The sequence below is a fragment of the Theobroma cacao genome, chromosome 1 (genome assembly GCF_000208745.1).
Source record: "Theobroma cacao cultivar B97-61/B2 chromosome 1, Criollo_cocoa_genome_V2, whole genome shotgun sequence".
NCBI classification, from domain to species: domain Eukaryota; kingdom Viridiplantae; phylum Streptophyta; class Magnoliopsida; order Malvales; family Malvaceae; genus Theobroma; species Theobroma cacao.
This window is the reverse complement of record NC_030850.1, coordinates 15,410,025-15,427,132: the sequence shown is the minus strand read 5'-3', so window position 1 is coordinate 15,427,132 and position 17,108 is coordinate 15,410,025. Positions and strand designations below refer to the sequence as shown.

At 34.4% G+C, this 17,108-nt stretch overlaps 3 protein-coding genes across 3 annotated transcripts; 2 read left to right on the top strand and 1 right to left on the bottom strand.

The window, feature by feature from the left end:
- LOC18612678 (peptidyl-prolyl cis-trans isomerase FKBP62) lies at positions 483-4,884 on the top strand. The gene is made up of 13 exons (XM_007049584.2): positions 483-891; positions 984-1,070; positions 2,207-2,467; positions 2,609-2,683; positions 2,776-2,856; positions 2,947-3,141; positions 3,242-3,334; positions 3,422-3,597; positions 3,704-3,826; positions 3,916-4,062; positions 4,153-4,280; positions 4,402-4,522; positions 4,625-4,884. Exons 1-13 carry the CDS (start codon positions 708-710, stop codon positions 4,673-4,675), a joined length of 1,722 nt encoding a protein of 573 aa, XP_007049646.2. The 5' UTR covers positions 483-707; the 3' UTR covers positions 4,676-4,884.
- On the top strand, positions 7,127-9,677 carry LOC18612677 (40S ribosomal protein S8). Its single transcript, XM_007049582.2, has 5 exons — positions 7,127-7,232; positions 7,373-7,445; positions 8,409-8,739; positions 9,148-9,317; positions 9,413-9,677. Exons 1-5 carry the CDS (start codon positions 7,229-7,231, stop codon positions 9,492-9,494), a joined length of 660 nt encoding a protein of 219 aa, XP_007049644.1. The 5' UTR covers positions 7,127-7,228; the 3' UTR covers positions 9,495-9,677.
- Positions 10,314-17,023, bottom strand: LOC18612676 (probable xyloglucan glycosyltransferase 6). The gene is made up of 5 exons (XM_007049581.2): positions 16,322-17,023; positions 15,451-15,759; positions 14,171-14,461; positions 13,974-14,087; positions 10,314-11,425 (listed from the first exon to the last, which is right to left on the bottom strand). Exons 1-5 carry the CDS (start codon positions 17,021-17,023, stop codon positions 10,790-10,792), a joined length of 2,052 nt encoding a protein of 683 aa, XP_007049643.1. The 3' UTR covers positions 10,314-10,789.

Genomic DNA, 17,108 nt, shown 5'->3' with positions numbered 1-17,108 from the left:
AATTATTAATATTTTAATTAATTATAAATTATTAATATTTAAAAAATAAAATAAAAAATAATTAAATATAATAAAGGGTATTTTTATCTTTTTATTTTTTATTCTTTTTTTATTTTAAAGCTATTGTTACCAATCAAACACTGTAATAAGATATAATAATTATTCCTACTCTATTCCATTCATCATACCAAACTACATAATACTTATTCTATTCTATTTTCACTTCATTCTATTTCCACGTAATAACTATTCTATTCAATTTTTATTTATTTCGCGAACCAAACGTGCCATAAAAGTTTAGGACAAAGAATAGTAGCAATGATACCTTGTCGCCCTTTTGAAGAAAAGAACGTATCTCTGAAACCTGAGCCGTCCGATCAACTGTCAATTAACCCAAGAAATGCTTAAAAGTTAAAAACAAAATTAAAAGAAATAAATACTTTTAAATATATAAAAAAAGGAAATTCTGGAAGCATCCTGACCCTTCAAAAACGAACAAATCATATCGGATCGTTTGGTCTCTTTCTCCCAAAACCCTTTTTGGAAGCCTCTAGAACCCACAGTCTCCTTCACTCTCTTCCATAAAAGCCCTTTCTTTCAAGGCCTACCTTCTTCGCCTCTCAAAGCCCCTCTCTCAGTCGCGTTTGTTTCTTCGTTTCCCTTGCGCTCACGCTTTAATTCGCTCTCTCTAGATTCTTAGATTGAAAATGGATGAGGATTTTGATATCCGGGCGGCGGAGGATATGATGAACGACGACATGGATCTTCCCGACGAGAGTCCCATTTGGAAAGTCGGAGAAGAAAAGGAGATCGGAAAGCAAGGCTTGAAGAAGAAGCTTGTTAAGGAAGGTGAAGGTTGGGAAACTCCTGATAACGGTGACGAAGTTGAAGGTATAAAGAACAAACACTACAAACAAACCACGAAAAAAACAAACTTCTATTTTGAAAATGTTTTCGATTCTGATTGATTGCTATTGATGCAGTTCATTATACGGGGACGTTGCTGGATGGAACTCAGTTCGATTCAAGCCGTGATAGGGGGACTCCTTTCAAGTTCACTCTTGGTCAAGGTAAATGAAGATCGTCCCTTTTTTGGGGTGGAAAATTTTGAAAGACAATTGTTTTAATTGTACATTGAATATGAAGGAGAATGTAAAGTTGGACCTTAATCTGGAAAGCATTAATTTTGATTGTAAGTGTTTTATACTATTAATAGACATGAGTCCGAAGTAATTGTGTATTAATATCTTTAAATTTACTTCTTTTTGTTTCTATTCCTGGAAATGCATTTAAAATTTGGGAATTTATATTAAAACCATGGGGGATTTTTGAGAAAAGCTCTTTTCTGTTTGTGCTGTGCTGGCTGAATTTCTAAATGTGAATTCATCTTTGTTTCCTTTTTTTTTTTTTGAAACTTGTTACATTTGGAATGTCATAGAGGCATTACTCTGAAGCTTTGTGATTTGTTTCATTTAGCTATTAAAAAGTGCTGGTAGGCTGCTTTTTATGGTAATCAATTTGGTTTAATCCATAAGTCTTTCTCATTTGATAATAGTATTATGCTTGACTAAGGGGCAAGACCTTTGTAAGTCCACGAAAAAATGGATAGGAAGCATGAAGACAAGCAACAATGTGCCACTTGAGGCTTTTGTTGTTAAGTTCCTGCTTAGTATTGGGCCTTTAGGCTTTGCGTTGTAGGGAGAATAGAAAAATGGAAGATGAAAAATTGGGAGAGGAGAAAAGTGGAAAGAGAAAAAATACATACATGTTTTTTCTTTCCATTGTTGTGCTTATTAGGAAAGAGAAAGAAAATGACCATTATAGTGTTTTAGTATGATACCCTATTGTAAGTGGAGATTAAAAGATAAAATCTAAGAAAAGATGGATGATCTTGTAAATTTGCCGTAATTTACTCACACCTCTTCAGTTTTCTCTTTTCTAATCTTTTAAAGTTGGAATGATTTGTATTTGTGGATAAGGATGGAAAACTGCCATCTCTCCTATTTCTTACCTCTCACTTTTCTCTCTTACCAAGTACTGGTGCAAATAATCTTCTTTTACTTTTCCACCGACCCCCCTTGCATCCTCCCGCTTTTTCCTTTCTACCAAGCAACATTGTAGGGATCTTCTTGTTAAAGAGAAGAAAACTCTGGTGAAGTGGCATTATGCTAAATATGGTATTTCTGCTTTCTCTTTATGTTTGCAGGACAAGTTATTAAAGGATGGGACCAAGGTATTAAGAAAATGAAGAAAGGAGAAAATGCTATTTTTACCATTCCTCCTGAGCTGGCATATGGTGAGTCTGGCTCACCGCCAACCATTCCTCCTAATGCAACACTCCAATTCGATGTTGAATTGCTATCTTGGACAAGTGTCAAGGACATTTGCAAAGATGGTGGGATATTTAAGAAGATACTTATTGAAGGAGACAAATGGGAGACTCCAAAGGACCTCGATGAAGTGCTAGGTACATATCAGAATCTGTTTCGTTCTTTAATATTTATAATAATAAGAACATTATGTCAATTCGAGTTACTGTTTGAATGAGCAATATGGGTTACTTTTTGCATGAGCTAGGTTTAATAATGTGATTGTATCTTGAATGCAGTTAACTACGAAGCTAAGCTTGAGGATGGCACTGTGGTTGCAAAAGCTGATGGTGTGGAGTTCACTGTTAAGGAGGGTTTGTATTGCCCTTTCTCTTCATTTTATTTCCCTTGTAATTTGTCACTTTAGTTCCTAAATACCAATGGTTGCTTCTTCCTTTATGAACAGGTCATTTCTGTCCTGCATTGGCAAGAGCTGTTAAGACAATGAAGAAGGGAGAGAAGGTACTCCTTACAGTGAAGCCACAATGTAAGTTATTTTCTTTTTATTGTCTTAGCATGAAAGTAAATATGCTTGGTTCTTGTTCTGATGTTTTAACCCTATTTTGTTATTTTAAAGATGGCTTTGGTGAGAAGGGGAAGCCAGCCACTGGTGCTGAAGGTGCAGTGCCTCCAAATGCCAGTCTGCAGATTACCTTGGAGTTGGTTTCATGGAAAACTGTGACTGAGGTTACTGATGACAAGAAGGTTATAAAGAAGATCTTGAAGGAAGGGGAGGGATATGACCGTCCAAATGAGGGGGCTGATGTCCAAGGTCGGTGTTAAATTCTGAGAAAAGAATTTTCAGTTTTCCCTAATGCAACATACTAAACAATTTGTTATTTAATATATAATTTTTAACGTACCTTTGGCAGTGAAATTGATTGGGAAACTGCAAGATGGTACTGTCTTCCTGAAGAAGGGTCACAATGAAGGAGAAGAGTTGTTTGAGTTCAAGACAGATGAAGGTAACAGAAGTTGTCCTTCCTCCCACCACTCTCTTGACTCCAGTTTATGGGTTTAGCTGAACTGCCACTGCTTGATTTTTATGACAGAGCAAGTCATTGACGGTCTTGATAGAGCTGTGATGAAGATGAAGAAGGGTGAAGTAGCTCAGCTGACTATTGCACCTGAGTATGCTTTTGGGTCATCTGAGTCACAGCAAGATTTGGGTTTGGTACCTCCTAACTCAACTGTATACTATGAAGTTGAGTTGGTATCATTTGTCAAGGTTAGTGGATCAGTACCCTTGTAATGTCTATGTCCATTGTTGTATATCTGTTAGATGTCAATATGGGGACTATGTTACAAGTGGTTTTGATGATTTGCTACTTCAGGAAAAAGAATCATGGGATATAAACACGCAAGAAAAGATTGAAGCTGCTGGTAAAAAGAAGGAAGAAGGAAATGTATTGTTCAAAGCTGGCAAATATGTGAGAGCTTCTAAGAGATATGAGAAGGTATGCAAATGCTATGCACATGTTGGCCTGTGAGAGTTTTAATTTCTGTCTTTTGATACCATGAAATTTATTGGTGTTTGTATACGCAGGCTTTTAAGTGTATTGAGTATGATTCTTCCTTTAGTGAGGAGGAGAAAAAGCAGGCTAAGGTGTTGAAGGTTGCTTGCAATCTGAACAATGCGGCTTGCAAGTTGAAGTTGAAGGATTACAAGCAAGCTGAGAAGTTGTGCACCAAGGTTTGAACAATGTTCATAATTGGAATTATAATTTTCAGCTAGATCTTGTAGCTATTTTGAGTTAAACTGGTGCATGAGATGCATATGCAGGTTTTAGAATTAGAAAGTGCAAATGTGAAAGCCCTGTATAGAAGGGCTCAAGCATACATCCATCTGGCAGATTTGGATTTGGCAGAGTTTGATATCAAGAAAGCTCTTGAGCTTGATCCTGATAATAGGTAATTTGCCTTAATAGGCTTCATGAGCTCTAACTGTTGGGGCTCAGCTGTTAAGAAAGAAATTGTGTTTGCCTGTTTCGGATTGATGAACGCCTTCTATGTTGATGCATTTACTTTCCAGGGAGGTTAAGCTTGAATACAAGGTTTTGAAAGAGAAGATGAAGGAGTACAATAAGAAGGAATCCAAATTTTATGGCAACATGTTTGCCAAGATGAAAAAAATGGAGTCTATCGATTCCAGTGTAAGTGTTCAATTTATGGTATAATTGAGGAACCACTTGGGGCAGTTTGTAATTCGTGTTTCATGGAGTGATGTATTGATATCGTGTTCTCTGATTTGGCAGAAATCAGCAGCTAAGGAACCTGAACCGATGAGCGTAGATAGCAAGGCATAGGTTGCTGGAGACCTTAATAATGACATGAAAAGGGTTTTAATGGTTGAACTGAGTTTGTTTTTATCTGTAGGATAACTTACTTTTGGCATAGAAAGAATTTGAGATGTAATGGATTCTGCTGTCTTCAGGATTGTTGCCATAAAAAACTGTGTTACGGGTGAATTATTTTTCAATATGAGAGTAAGGGCAATGCCCAAAGATTGACAACTTTTTGCTTGATGTGATGTGACGAGGAGCTTTGGCTTGGTTGGTGGTTTCATCTTATGTTAGGATCCTGGGATGTGTATATTTTGGGCCTATAAAACGGTTTTGGGCTCAAATCAATGATAGCTTAGACCACAAAGTTACATCTAAATGCTGATAAAGCTTATTTAATTCTTTAGATGACAGCATTTGAAACCAATATTTTAGCTGTACGAAGCATTAATAAATACAGCAAAACGGCAATTTGCATAAATAAACAATCTTTAGGATCAAGCCACTTAATTGCTATCATCAAAGGCATATACTTTTCTCCAATCAAAGTAGGCTTTGATTTCGAAGAATGACGATTAACCTTCGGCCCCAGGCCCAATTTATACCCTCTTATATATATTGCTAATCTTTCCTCCACAATGTAGGTCAGATTTAATTTATATTTTAAGATTGATATGCCATTCAAATATTCAAGAATAATTTTTTTTTATAAAGCAGATAACGAATTGGCATGGAAGGGCCAAGTTCAATTTGTGTTCAAACAGTTACCATTACAAGTGTTTACGTATGGAGCTCTCTGTCTACGTTGATTCATGATTCCAGCAAAATCAGAATTGGGTGTAACTTTTTAAGTTTAATTAACTTATTATTAATAAATATTATTATTTTTATTAAATTTTGATTTTAATGCTAATAATTTGATATATAATAATTTAATAATAATAATAATAATAATAATAAAATGAACAGATCAAATCAAATTTAAACTTGACTTTAAAAGAGAAAGAAGATGGATAAATTTGATTCGAATCTAATGCAACTTCTCGTACACATAAACGCCTTTAATTAATTTATTCTCTCTTATTAGTCACAATAACAAAAAGGTGTGACCATGGAAGGCGATATCAGACGGACAAAGCAAAATACAGATCTACTAGTGGCAATATTATATTTTTATAATAGTTACTTTGGCCTAAATAACAAAATGCTCTTTAACTATATATATATATATATTTGTAATTGAGTTTTTATATTCTCATCATGCTCAATTAAATTATTTTTCTTTATATATATATATATATATATATATATATTATATATANATATATATATATATATATATATCTTAATTGAGTTGTTTTTTATTCAATGAGTTCTTATCTCGTAATCGAAATATAACATATTATTTTAATTAATAATTGTCACTTTATATATATGTAGAATTTATAACAAAAGTGATTGACATGATGTATCATATCATTAATCATTGTTATGACTCTTGCTATGGCACGTCATATCACAAATATTGTGTCTAATTAACATGTTGCTTCAAATTTCACGTATACAACAAATGACAAATATTATTGAGAATAATGTATGTTAGTAATGTTATATTTATTAATTTTTTTCGTGACACATCATATCACAAATATTATGTCTAATTAATATATCGTGTGAAATTTCATGTATATAACAAACGACAATTATTATATTAATAATGTTATATTTTCATTACAAGGCAAGAATTCAATTTCGTAAAACTATAAGAATAGGGAGTCAATTGGGTACATATAAAAAAAATTAAATGAGTTTGAGCTTAATCGCAAAATGCTATGCCTAATCGCAAAATGCTATGCCTAATTGCATATAGTTGAAGGATTTTTTGGTTATTTTAACTTAAGATTTTTTAATATTTTGATTTAAAAAAAGAAAACGCAACACTTTTTTAATATAATATCTGAAAAAAAGTTCTAAAATTATTCAAGATAATTTAAATAAATCTTTATACTTTTATTATATTTAATTAAGTCATTGTATTTTTATTTTGAATAAAATAAACGCTTATATTTTTATTTTGAATCAAATAAACACTCATAACTAATAATTAACTTAATCAAAATATCATTTATCATTCTATGCTAATGTAATATATTAATATATCATAATTGATGATAATGTGATATATTGATATATAATAATTGATAATAACATGATATGTTAATTTGATATAATAAATATATGTAACATTTTTTATTATTTAGATTAATGTTACGTAGATATAAAATGATAAATAATATTTTAATTAATTATTAATTATTGATTGAATGTAATAAAATTACAAAAATATATTTAAATTTTTTTGAATAGTTTAGTAGGTTATTGGAGTAGAATGTCTGCTTTTTTTTTTTTTTTAAATGAAAAAAGATAGAGACGGACTATTACGCCATCGTTTAGGTAGGGTTCCAACTTACCGAAAAGCCAGCATATAAATAGGACAGAGGTAGGGTTTTAGCTGGTGCTGTGAGCGTGTAACCGAAAGAGAGCAACTGAGTCTGTCACTCGCGCCGTTCAGCCAACATGGGTACGTTCTCACTTAGATCTTTACCTCCACTTTCTCACCATCCAAACACAAAACTTATAGCTCGCTTTTTATCTTTTAGTCTCTTCGATTTTCTCCTGCTCTTATCTCTCAAATATGTGGTTTTTTCTATCTTATTTCAGGTATTTCCAGGGATTCCATGCACAAGAGGCGTGCCACTGGTGGCAAGAAGAAGGCTTGGAGGAAGAAGCGAAAGTAATTCCCCATTTTCCCTTCTCCCCTTTTTCTTTCTCCTCATTGCTTTTCAAATTCGGCTTGTTTTGTGCTCCATTTGTTTACTTTTTTTTTTTTTGTATAAATTCGCTAATGAATTACGGTTAGAATTCCCTTGTCTTAAACTATCAAATGGGATAAGATGGATGAAATATTCATAGGTTCGTATGGATACTGAAGGCTAAACAAAATTTATTTTATTTTATTTTAGGGGAATCATTCTATTCAAAGATTGTTGATCATGAGTAGTAGAAATTGAGTGGGATTCTCTTATAGAGAAGGAATATGCAGTGGAAATTTTCCTTTCAATTCTTTTCTAGCTAGTATAAACTGCATTTGCTAAATAAGATTCGAATTTAAGACATTCCAACTAGAAGCATACAAAATAGTTTTGCTTCGTGTTGTCAATAAAGGTATATTTGGCCATTCATGTATTGGTCGTAGAAGCTAATTTGTAAGATTTAATTCTAAATGTTAAAGTTAGCATGGCATGGTTGCTTGCCCTTTTTATAAGGGGTAGGATTGGATTGGGCCTTAGGTTCAAGTCTTGCCTAGCAAATGTGATTGATTTTGCTGCTTAAGATTTGAACCTAAGATCTCCCCCACAGTGTTAAATGGCATTTGATGTTTTCGGATGCTATGTGGATGTGAAACCTACCAGACAGGCCATCAATATATAACATTGGACTGGTAAATCAATGTAGATATATTTTTATACATGGGAGATTGATGTGCTTGTGTTGGATGTTGCTATTGTCATTATGGGATTAATGTTTGAAATTTTTTTACATAGATCTGAGAACCAAGATGTCTGTTGTTTTAGGATCGTAGGGAGTGATTTGGGGATGAACTCTTTATAGAGTAGACAATGTCCACTTTTCAGTCTGGTAGTTTGCTGATTACCAATTAAGTTGCTAATCTCATGATTTTGGCTGCACTTGTAAGGTATGAACTTGGTCGTCAGCCTGCAAATACTAAGCTCTCAAGCAACAAGACTGTAAGGAGAATTCGTGTTAGAGGAGGGAATGTGAAGTGGAGAGCATTGAGATTGGATACTGGCAACTATTCATGGGGTAGTGAGGCTGTCACACGTAAGACCCGTATTCTCGATGTGGTATATAATGCCTCAAACAATGAGCTTGTCAGGACACAGACTCTTGTAAAGAGTGCCATTGTTCAAGTAGATGCAGCGCCTTTTAAGCAATGGTACCTTCAGCACTATGGTGTCGACATTGGGAGGAAGAAGAAAACAGCAGCTAAGAAGGAAGCTACTGAGGTAGAAAGTTTTTTCATCATTGCTTTTCCTTTTTGAAATTCATTACAAGGCTGCAGTTAACTTTCCAAATTGATAATCACCTGTATGAGATTGTTTTAATATCATTTTTTGTCATGCTTTGATAGAAATGTTTGTCTCTTTTAGCTTTGTCTTCTTGCGAAGTGTATGTACTACAGCAAAAGGATTATCTTAGCTTTTAAGAGTCCCATGCATAATTTTTTGCTCTAACTATGCCTTTTGAGAAACTTATATAAAAAGATTGCCATTGTTTTAATTTAGAGTATGGAGAGAATTGATAGTCCAACTTTTAGTGTGCGTGCTTGTGTGACTAAGCATCTTCAGTTTATGTTCTTCTTGTTTCTGATTTTGAGTGGACTTTGGTTGTTCTCTGCATCATAAAACTGGCAGGAAGGAGAAGGTGTTGCTGAGGAAACTAAGAAGAGCAACCATGTCGTTAGGAAGCTTGAGAAGCGCCAGAAAGATCGTAAACTCGATGCTCATATTGAAGAACAATTTGGTGCTGGTAGGTTGTTGGCATGCATTTCTTCACGGCCAGGTCAATGTGGCAGGGCTGATGGGTAAGTTGGGCAGATCTTAAACGCTTTGTTATTATTTCTATCATTTCAATGTAGTTTTATTATATTAGCTTCTTATTCAATTTGTATATTATTAGATACATATTGGAGGGTAAAGAGCTGGAGTTCTATACGAAGAAAATCCAGAGGAAGAAGGGCAAGGGTGCTGGAGCTGCTTAGATGCAGTATTTCACATGTCCTACTCTCACCAATGTGATTTTGTTTGCTTTAGATTTTGTTCCTTTATGGCTACCATTTAAGATATGATACATTTTAATGTGAACATTTTACTTTTTCAATATCTGTTAAAATTGTTCTGGTTTTTTTTTTTTAATCAAAAGTTAAAATTATTGTCATTGTCAGTATCCTCCCTTCTCCAGAATTTGATAGTAGTACACTTAGAACTGTTTACCTGCCAGCTTCTTATTTACTACTTATTATTGTGCTTAAACTTGGGTTGAAATGACATGGATTTCAAGTCCCGAACACCTGAGATTGAATTGGAAAGTGAAATTGATTGCATATTTGAGTGAATAGGAATGAAAATGATGGTTATTACAATATACAGAAGAGGAAAGAAATGAGAATATATACAGAGTAGAGGGATGGTTTGATAAATTTTATAAGTTGATAGGTAAATTGTCATACTTTGAATTATTAATTGGGAGTTGTGGGGACAGAATAGATAGTGAAAAAAATTAGAGAGGATGGGATGATAGAAGATTATTATACGTAAGTTGCATGGAGGGGTGAGGTAGCACAATTATTGCTATAGCTAATGGTGAGCATAGTGTGTCAAGGGCCCAATGAAATCTACAGCTTGACCTCATTCCCTGGAGGTCGAGGTCATTATCTGTTTGTTTGTTTGAAAAAGATAAAACCACTAATATCTTGGTTTTTTCTTAATCATACCTATAATCCTAGTTAGGGGTTGTGAGGAAATTACTATGCTAGGTATATCCTAATTAGTGACTTTGGATTGATTAGAATGGAACAACATCAATTAAATCTCAAAACTGATTATACTGTAATCGTACTCGGTACACAAATCTGGCTGACAAAATTAAAGAATGACAGCAATGATGCTGGCCTCACTCACGTGTCAATGGCAAGCTAGTGTACAATGCATTACACAAAATAAATCTGCTGGATGGGAAATTCCATCCTCCCACCCTTTGTTTTGAAGCTTCTCTTTTCTATCTTCAAAACCTTTTGGTACAAGTTTATATTAACCAATGGCATGTTGCTTGGCAACCATAATGGTATGCTAATCCATTAAGTATATAAATAGACCAGAAACATGTGCCATGCACAAATGAATCAACTGCTTCATTCCAGAACCATTAACAGCAAATCGCTTTTATGATCCGTGGAGGCTATTACGCACAAAGCTATTGATTAAAGGCTGTGTCAATGTGACCTGTATTTCAGGGAAACTCCTCCTGGGATGCAAACAACTCTTGAGCATCAGCAGCTCAACTCACCTGTTCTCCAATCAAATCAAGACCTACAACTAGGAAGCTAACTCCTTGAAATAATAGGAAGTAGAAGTGGATTCCTTGGGCCGACAACAAGCTTCTCACAGAGGCAGTTAACAAGATAAATGCAAGGGCAAGTTCTTTCCTGTACAGACGATTCCTCTTGGTTTTCACACTTTTCTTGGTTACTTCTAGTTTGCTAAGCTCTTCAAGGCCAGAATCTGAGGAGGACCTCAGTAGACTAGTAGCTTCAACTAATGTATCTGATTCCTTCTCATAGGCAACAAGATCAGCCTCTGATGATCTCCCCAACTTTTTCGTAACTATCCACTCATAAGAACTTCCAAAACGAAATAGCCCTGATATCATGGCATTGAACTTTGTCACCGACATGGTGTTTTCAAATAGAAGGTACGGGACTATGAACGGGAATGATCGCGGTGCTGGAAGGATATTCAAGACAGACATAATCCCAGGGACATAGCAAACAACCCAAGCTGGTAACTGAGCTTCTGGCAGGAACATTGTCAATGGTAGAATGATGCAGAACAGGGTGAACGAGTAAAAGGGCAGAATAAGCTTCCGTAGGAGAAAGAACAGAAATATCAAATTCGCTTTCTTGGCCATACTTACCTGGAATAAGGAAAGAAAATGAAATATAATGCAGCAAATTGAACTTCACACCTTTATATTCATAAAAAAAGATTACAGGCAAAATGTACTCTATAACTAAATGATGCCAGGAAACTTTTGCCATAAACCCAAACATATCAAAACAAATTTAATTAAGAGTTTTTCATTCTTGCCCTTGAGCATTTGACTTAATGGTAAGTGCATGTATTCCTCTGTTCAAAGAGTTAGGTTCAAATCTCTCTACCCTCAATAAAAGAAAAAATCATTCTTTATTTAACACATAAGTCTTGTTTAGACATGTTCAACCATTCAAATGTCTATCATAAGTAATAGGACTAGGCTGCAATAACCTCCTGGCAAACAAATAACTTGCTGCTGCTTAGTCTATTAATTCATAATTGATCACTGGTCTTGTTTCTATTTTTTAAAAAGAGTTGGGCAAAGCTTTAGACTGTTTGTCTTGTTTTCCCTTTTTCAAAGCAGTTCAACAACCCACATCTTGAGCAACCCCACAGGATTAAAGCTTGGACTATTGGTTGATGTAGTGACAGATTAGTTGCCGATGTGGGTTTCTGTCTACCTTCATAGCCTTCTATTCATTTCTGAAAATTCCATTTTGACATTTGAAAGGAGGCATAATTTCTAAGTTAATTGAGTTGACCCTCCTCCATTTCCACTAAAGTTTTTGTCATTCAAGCACTGTTTGTGAAAGATTGAAGTTTGGTGACCACAACATCCACCAAGTTCCCCCATTAAATTCATTAAAATTTATGAAATAGTATGATAAATAAAGATGTGATGGTAAGGGCTAGCACAGTAACAAATGAAAGCAGTTCTCAACATCCCAGTCTTACTCATCTGGGATGAAGAGCCAACAAAACTAAGATAACGTTTGGTATGAAGGAAGTGAAAGCACATTCCCTACAATGTGCCCAATTAAATTACATTGCAGTGTTTGTTTTGCAACAGATTATTACAATGTAAAATTGCAATACAATCACATTATAACCAAGAGATATAATGTAATTGCAGTTCAAAACCAATGCAATCACATTATATTGCACTCTACAATGTTCTTAAATACACTTTTACCCTTCAACTTTATTACCTTGTTAAAAACATTTTGTAACATTATAATTAAAATAAAAAGCATTAAAATAAAATATATAATATAAAAATAAAAAATTAAAATAAAATAAAATATAAAAAATTAAAATTTATAAAATATAGATAAAAAAATTAAAATAAAATATATAATATAAAAGTTATATTAAAAAATAAAAATAAAATATATAAGATTATAATAAAAAATAAAAATAAAATATATGACATTAAAAATATATTTAAGAGATGATATTATATAAAAATTAACAATAAAAAATATAAGTATATTAAATTTACATTTTAATAAATGGGAGTAATTTTGAAAATTAATATTACATTCTCAGTAAAATACTTGTAAATTAAACGCTGCAATGTTATCTTTCTTACATTTTAATTATTATTTTGCTTGTATACCAAACGCTGTAATGTTATTTTCCCTATAATCACATTACTTGCAATCACATTATCTGTAATCACATTACATTGTAAAGTACCAAACGCCACCTAAGATAAAACCCTAATTAAGCTTTATCTCACAAAAGATATTTTGAAATTAATTTGTTTGCTGTTCCAGAATTCTTGTTTAGGTCGGAAGTTCATACCATTCTATACATAATGTTTCGATCAAAGATTTCAATTCTTCCACGTTTTAGCAGTAGCATATTGTTTGAACTAATTAAGGTTCAAAAAACATGGAAGAAAAAGGTGTTTCAACAACTCTACCACCCAATCAATTTTTTCCACTTTCAGTCCACATTATGTATTTGAATTGATTTTCCAACACTAATATCTAGATATCATTTGGAGAAGAACATGTTAATTGGCGGAAATAGGATAAAAGTATCAACGAAAGGATAGATTTAGTTTGTTAAAAACAAATAAAGAAAAGTAAACAGAAGAGTTTTTTAATAATTAAAAAGAAAAGGAATACTCATGCTGGTTTTGAAATATAGATTAAACCAATAAAAAAAAACCTTTGAAGAAAATGATTTGATCAATCAGTAAGATGTAGTAGGGCAGCTCTTCATAAAAACAAGACATAAGAAAATTTGAAACATTAAAGAGGATAGCAGTCGCCTCCCACATAATGATCAAGAATACAGCATTAAAACTCTTTCAGTGTGAAAGTACGATATCATAGAAAATTATACATTTCTAAAGGATAGAGAAAGTTTGAATGCTGATTTCAGAAGTGGAAAAAATTATCAGTGTGAAAAGCATCAAATAAATTGGTTAAGCCATAGGGGATTTTGCCTCAATATCTTCCTTTCTGATTGAACAAAATGATTGCATTGCCCATAGAAATGACAAAATTAATAAAATTTTTGAAAAATAACTGTTGTAAGAAAGTATGTTAGAGGGATACAATTTTCTTACGCCCGTATGGTTCAATTTTGATGAAAAACATGAATGTGTAATACAACAGTTGTAAGAAACTTCATACCTTTGAGCGAAGTATATCAACAAAGCACAAGCGGAACAACTGCATAGGACCTGAATGCCAGCGGTGCTGCTGTTTCTTGTATGCCTCATAGGACTCAGGAAGTTCACAAAGACACTGCAGACAGATAAAAGTTAGCTCACCTTTCCTTTCTCTCTCAAGTGGGGAAGGAAATTTGCATATTATAACATTTCACACACCTTAACATCATTCAGATATATAAACTTCCATCCACAAAGGTGAGCACGGACAGCAATGTCCATGTCCTCAACAGTTGTTCGTTCCAACCATCCACCACATTCCTCAAGGGCCTTAATTCTCCACACACCAGCGGTTCCATTGAAACCAAAGAAGTTGATAAACACACTATTGACCTGCTGTTCAACCTCAAAGTGAAATGATAAATTTATGTTCTGCAACCTTGTAAGTAAGTTCTCATCCTTGTTTACAAACGCCCACCTTGTTTGAACCAATGCTAGATCATCATTCCCCTAGGAAAAAGACAGGAAGACAGTTGCCAATCAGATAGAAAATGATAGGTAAATTAACAAATCAAAACAGAAAAATAGAAAGGAAACACATATTTTACAGAGAAACTCAACCTGTACCAAGAAAATAGGAAATGCCTAACTAGTTTTGGAGTTGCGGGGGGCAAGCATTGAACTTCCTTGTGTCTGAAATATTTTTTTGCTTTTGCAGAACTAGTTATGTGATAATTGATATATTACTATTACTGTGATAAGCATAGCATAGCAGCTGAACTGTTAGGCATTTAAAAAGCCAAATAATGTTACTAAAATGCAAATCGTAGACCATTCAATAATTAAACTCATCTATGTATATTTGTCACAAGAAGTGGTGCTCAATATGAAAAATTGAACCCTGGGGAAAAGTGAAAATGCAAGATTAGAACCCTGTTTGATCTCTAGTAGCGTCCATGTTGTTTTCTAAGTTAGGTTCCTTTCTGGTTTAATTCAAACAAAGAAACAATACATATACATGGATGACCATGGGTTAAAAATTTCATTGAAGATCCAAGATTCTGCGTCAAATGTCACTGAAAAAAATATTAATGCAAGGACTAGTCTGCTTGCAACAGAAATGCAATTATGTGCCAAAAAGGTTTATCTACATAACCAGATTGTAAACAAAGACCACATTAGCTACTGAGTAGGCACTGCTTACAACTGCAAACCACCAAACTGTTACAATGTTAACTTTCAATCACTATGGTGTTTCTGATCTTGAACCCATGCCAACTACTCGGCTCAACTAAGATTAATCCTAATCTACTTGGGGTTAGCTTTATCTTGGACCAATGAAAATGATTATAATAAAGGATCAACCTGCAAGCACACCAAAATTATGTTTCAAAGAGAAGACAAACGAAAACATGCTCATACACACATGCAGATACGAAAGCAAATTTACATAATTAAAATGGAACGTTCTAGTTAAAAGATGTGAACTAAAAAGTAACCTTGAAATAAGGAACGGTTTTCTTCAAGAAATCTGGTACTGGTTGAAAATCAGCATCAAAAATTGCAACAAATTCATATTTTTTCACATAATCACAGCTCATTGCAGATTTCAGATTCCCCGCCTTGTAGCCAGTACGAATAAGACGATGCCTATATAATATATGCACACCCCTTTGTTGCCATTTCTGTACTTCTGCCTTGATAAGGAGCTGAACATCCAAATCATCGGAGTCATCCAAAACCTGTACCAGCATTCTTTCCTTTGGCCAGTCCATAATACAAACTGCTGCAATAGATTGTTGGTAAACCTATGCAACACACAGCACAATTTTAGGAATTATATACCATGAACCTACAATAAAAGATCATTTATTTTTTAAGTTCCAACTTATTTTGGTCAATTTCCAAGTATATGGACAGAAAGAAAAGGCAAAAGTAATACGAATTTTCAGTAATTCAGTTAATTTGGAACTAAACAGGGCAATTGTTAGCAACTTTGCATTGCTCTAAACCCTAGGCAAATGTTGCTATGCTACCTATGCATGCTGCCCTGTACCTACTCATAAAACACTAACAAGGAAGACGAGAAGGATTGTAGCTATAATTACAACAATGAGTAACGCGAAATCTTAAAGCTTTTTTTTTTTTTTTTGGTTTGAACCCTAATCTAAAATATAGTATGTACTGACATTTAAACAAAGTCAAAAATTTAAGATTCAGCACTCAATCTTCCCTTATCTAAAGAACGCATCCGTAACTAAATCCAACAATGTTTAGTATATTTGAGCCTTAAATCTACTACGTGAACAATTAACTAAAAAAACCACATTCCATTTTTCGATAGGGATTGTGAAACCTACATCTGCTTACCTCCCTCTCATTGCACATAGGAATTTGTACTAACACCATTGGATAATCCTCTACATTTTCTCCTTCTACTCTCCCCACCGGATACTCCATCGTTGCCGTCGGTTTGACTCTCCTAAATTTGATCCAGAAACATCCTAACATCAACACCACACGATCCACCGACTGAATCAAGAACAGCACTATACACACATTCGCCAAGCTTTGCAGCGGCGGTGCCAAGTAATCGGCTCTGATTTCCAGCCACTTGGCGTAAACGAGCTCCACCGCCGCCTCCGCCGACACCACCGACGGCGGGCTGAAATGCCATCCCTTGAAATACGCGGCTAGCTCCACGCAAAGCAAAAGAACCACCAGAAACAGAAAGAACTTTATGATACGATAGAGCCTTGAAGCAGAGGAATCGGAGGGGGAATCGGCGGAGGAGATTCGACGGTTGGCGGTACGGAGGAGGAGAATGGAGGCGTTTGTGATCCACGCAAGGGAGTTAGCGAGTTGCTGGAATCTCAAGAGGCAAACCCAGGAAAGCTGGCGTGCGCTTCTGGCGCGATCTTTCTCCGCCGTACGATCAGGATTGGGACTGCAGATCTCGACGGTTAGAAATCCGTTATTAGGATTGTTACTATCATTCGTGAAAAGCTCGTGGTTCTTCTCCCTTTGCTTGTTCCACCATTCCTGAAACTCATAATTGGGCGCTCGAGACATAAATCACCCCCCCAAAAAGAAAAACGAAAATGAAAAATGTGAATTTAATCAAATGTCGAGAAACAAAGAGATCTTTTCCGTGTTT

What these genes read in the sequence shown, in the direction of transcription:
- LOC18612678 (XM_007049584.2), top strand. Translation starts at nt 708, where the DNA reads ATGGATGAGGATTTTGATATCCGGGCGGCGGAGGATATGATGAACGAC. An exon ending in GGAGTTCACTGTTAAGGAGG is followed by an intron (nt 2,684 to 2,775) that starts GTTTGTATTGCC and finishes CTTTATGAACAG; the next exon opens with GTCATTTCTGTCCTGCATTG. An exon ending in TGAGTTCAAGACAGATGAAG is followed by an intron (nt 3,335 to 3,421) that starts GTAACAGAAGTT and finishes TTTTTATGACAG; the next exon opens with AGCAAGTCATTGACGGTCTT.
- LOC18612677 (XM_007049582.2), top strand. An exon ending in GCTTGGAGGAAGAAGCGAAA is followed by an intron (nt 7,446 to 8,408) that starts GTAATTCCCCAT and finishes TGCACTTGTAAG; the next exon opens with GTATGAACTTGGTCGTCAGC. An exon ending in CTAAGAAGGAAGCTACTGAG is followed by an intron (nt 8,740 to 9,147) that starts GTAGAAAGTTTT and finishes TAAAACTGGCAG; the next exon opens with GAAGGAGAAGGTGTTGCTGA.
- LOC18612676 (XM_007049581.2), bottom strand. Translation starts at nt 17,023, where the DNA reads ATGTCTCGAGCGCCCAATTATGAGTTTCAGGAATGGTGGAACAAGCAA. An exon ending in CTATGTGCAATGAGAGGGAG is followed by an intron (nt 15,760 to 16,321) that starts GTAAGCAGATGT and finishes TGTGTTGCATAG; the next exon opens with GTTTACCAACAATCTATTGC. An exon ending in TTGATATACTTCGCTCAAAG is followed by an intron (nt 11,426 to 13,973) that starts GTATGAAGTTTC and finishes TCCTTATTCCAG; the next exon opens with GTAAGTATGGCCAAGAAAGC.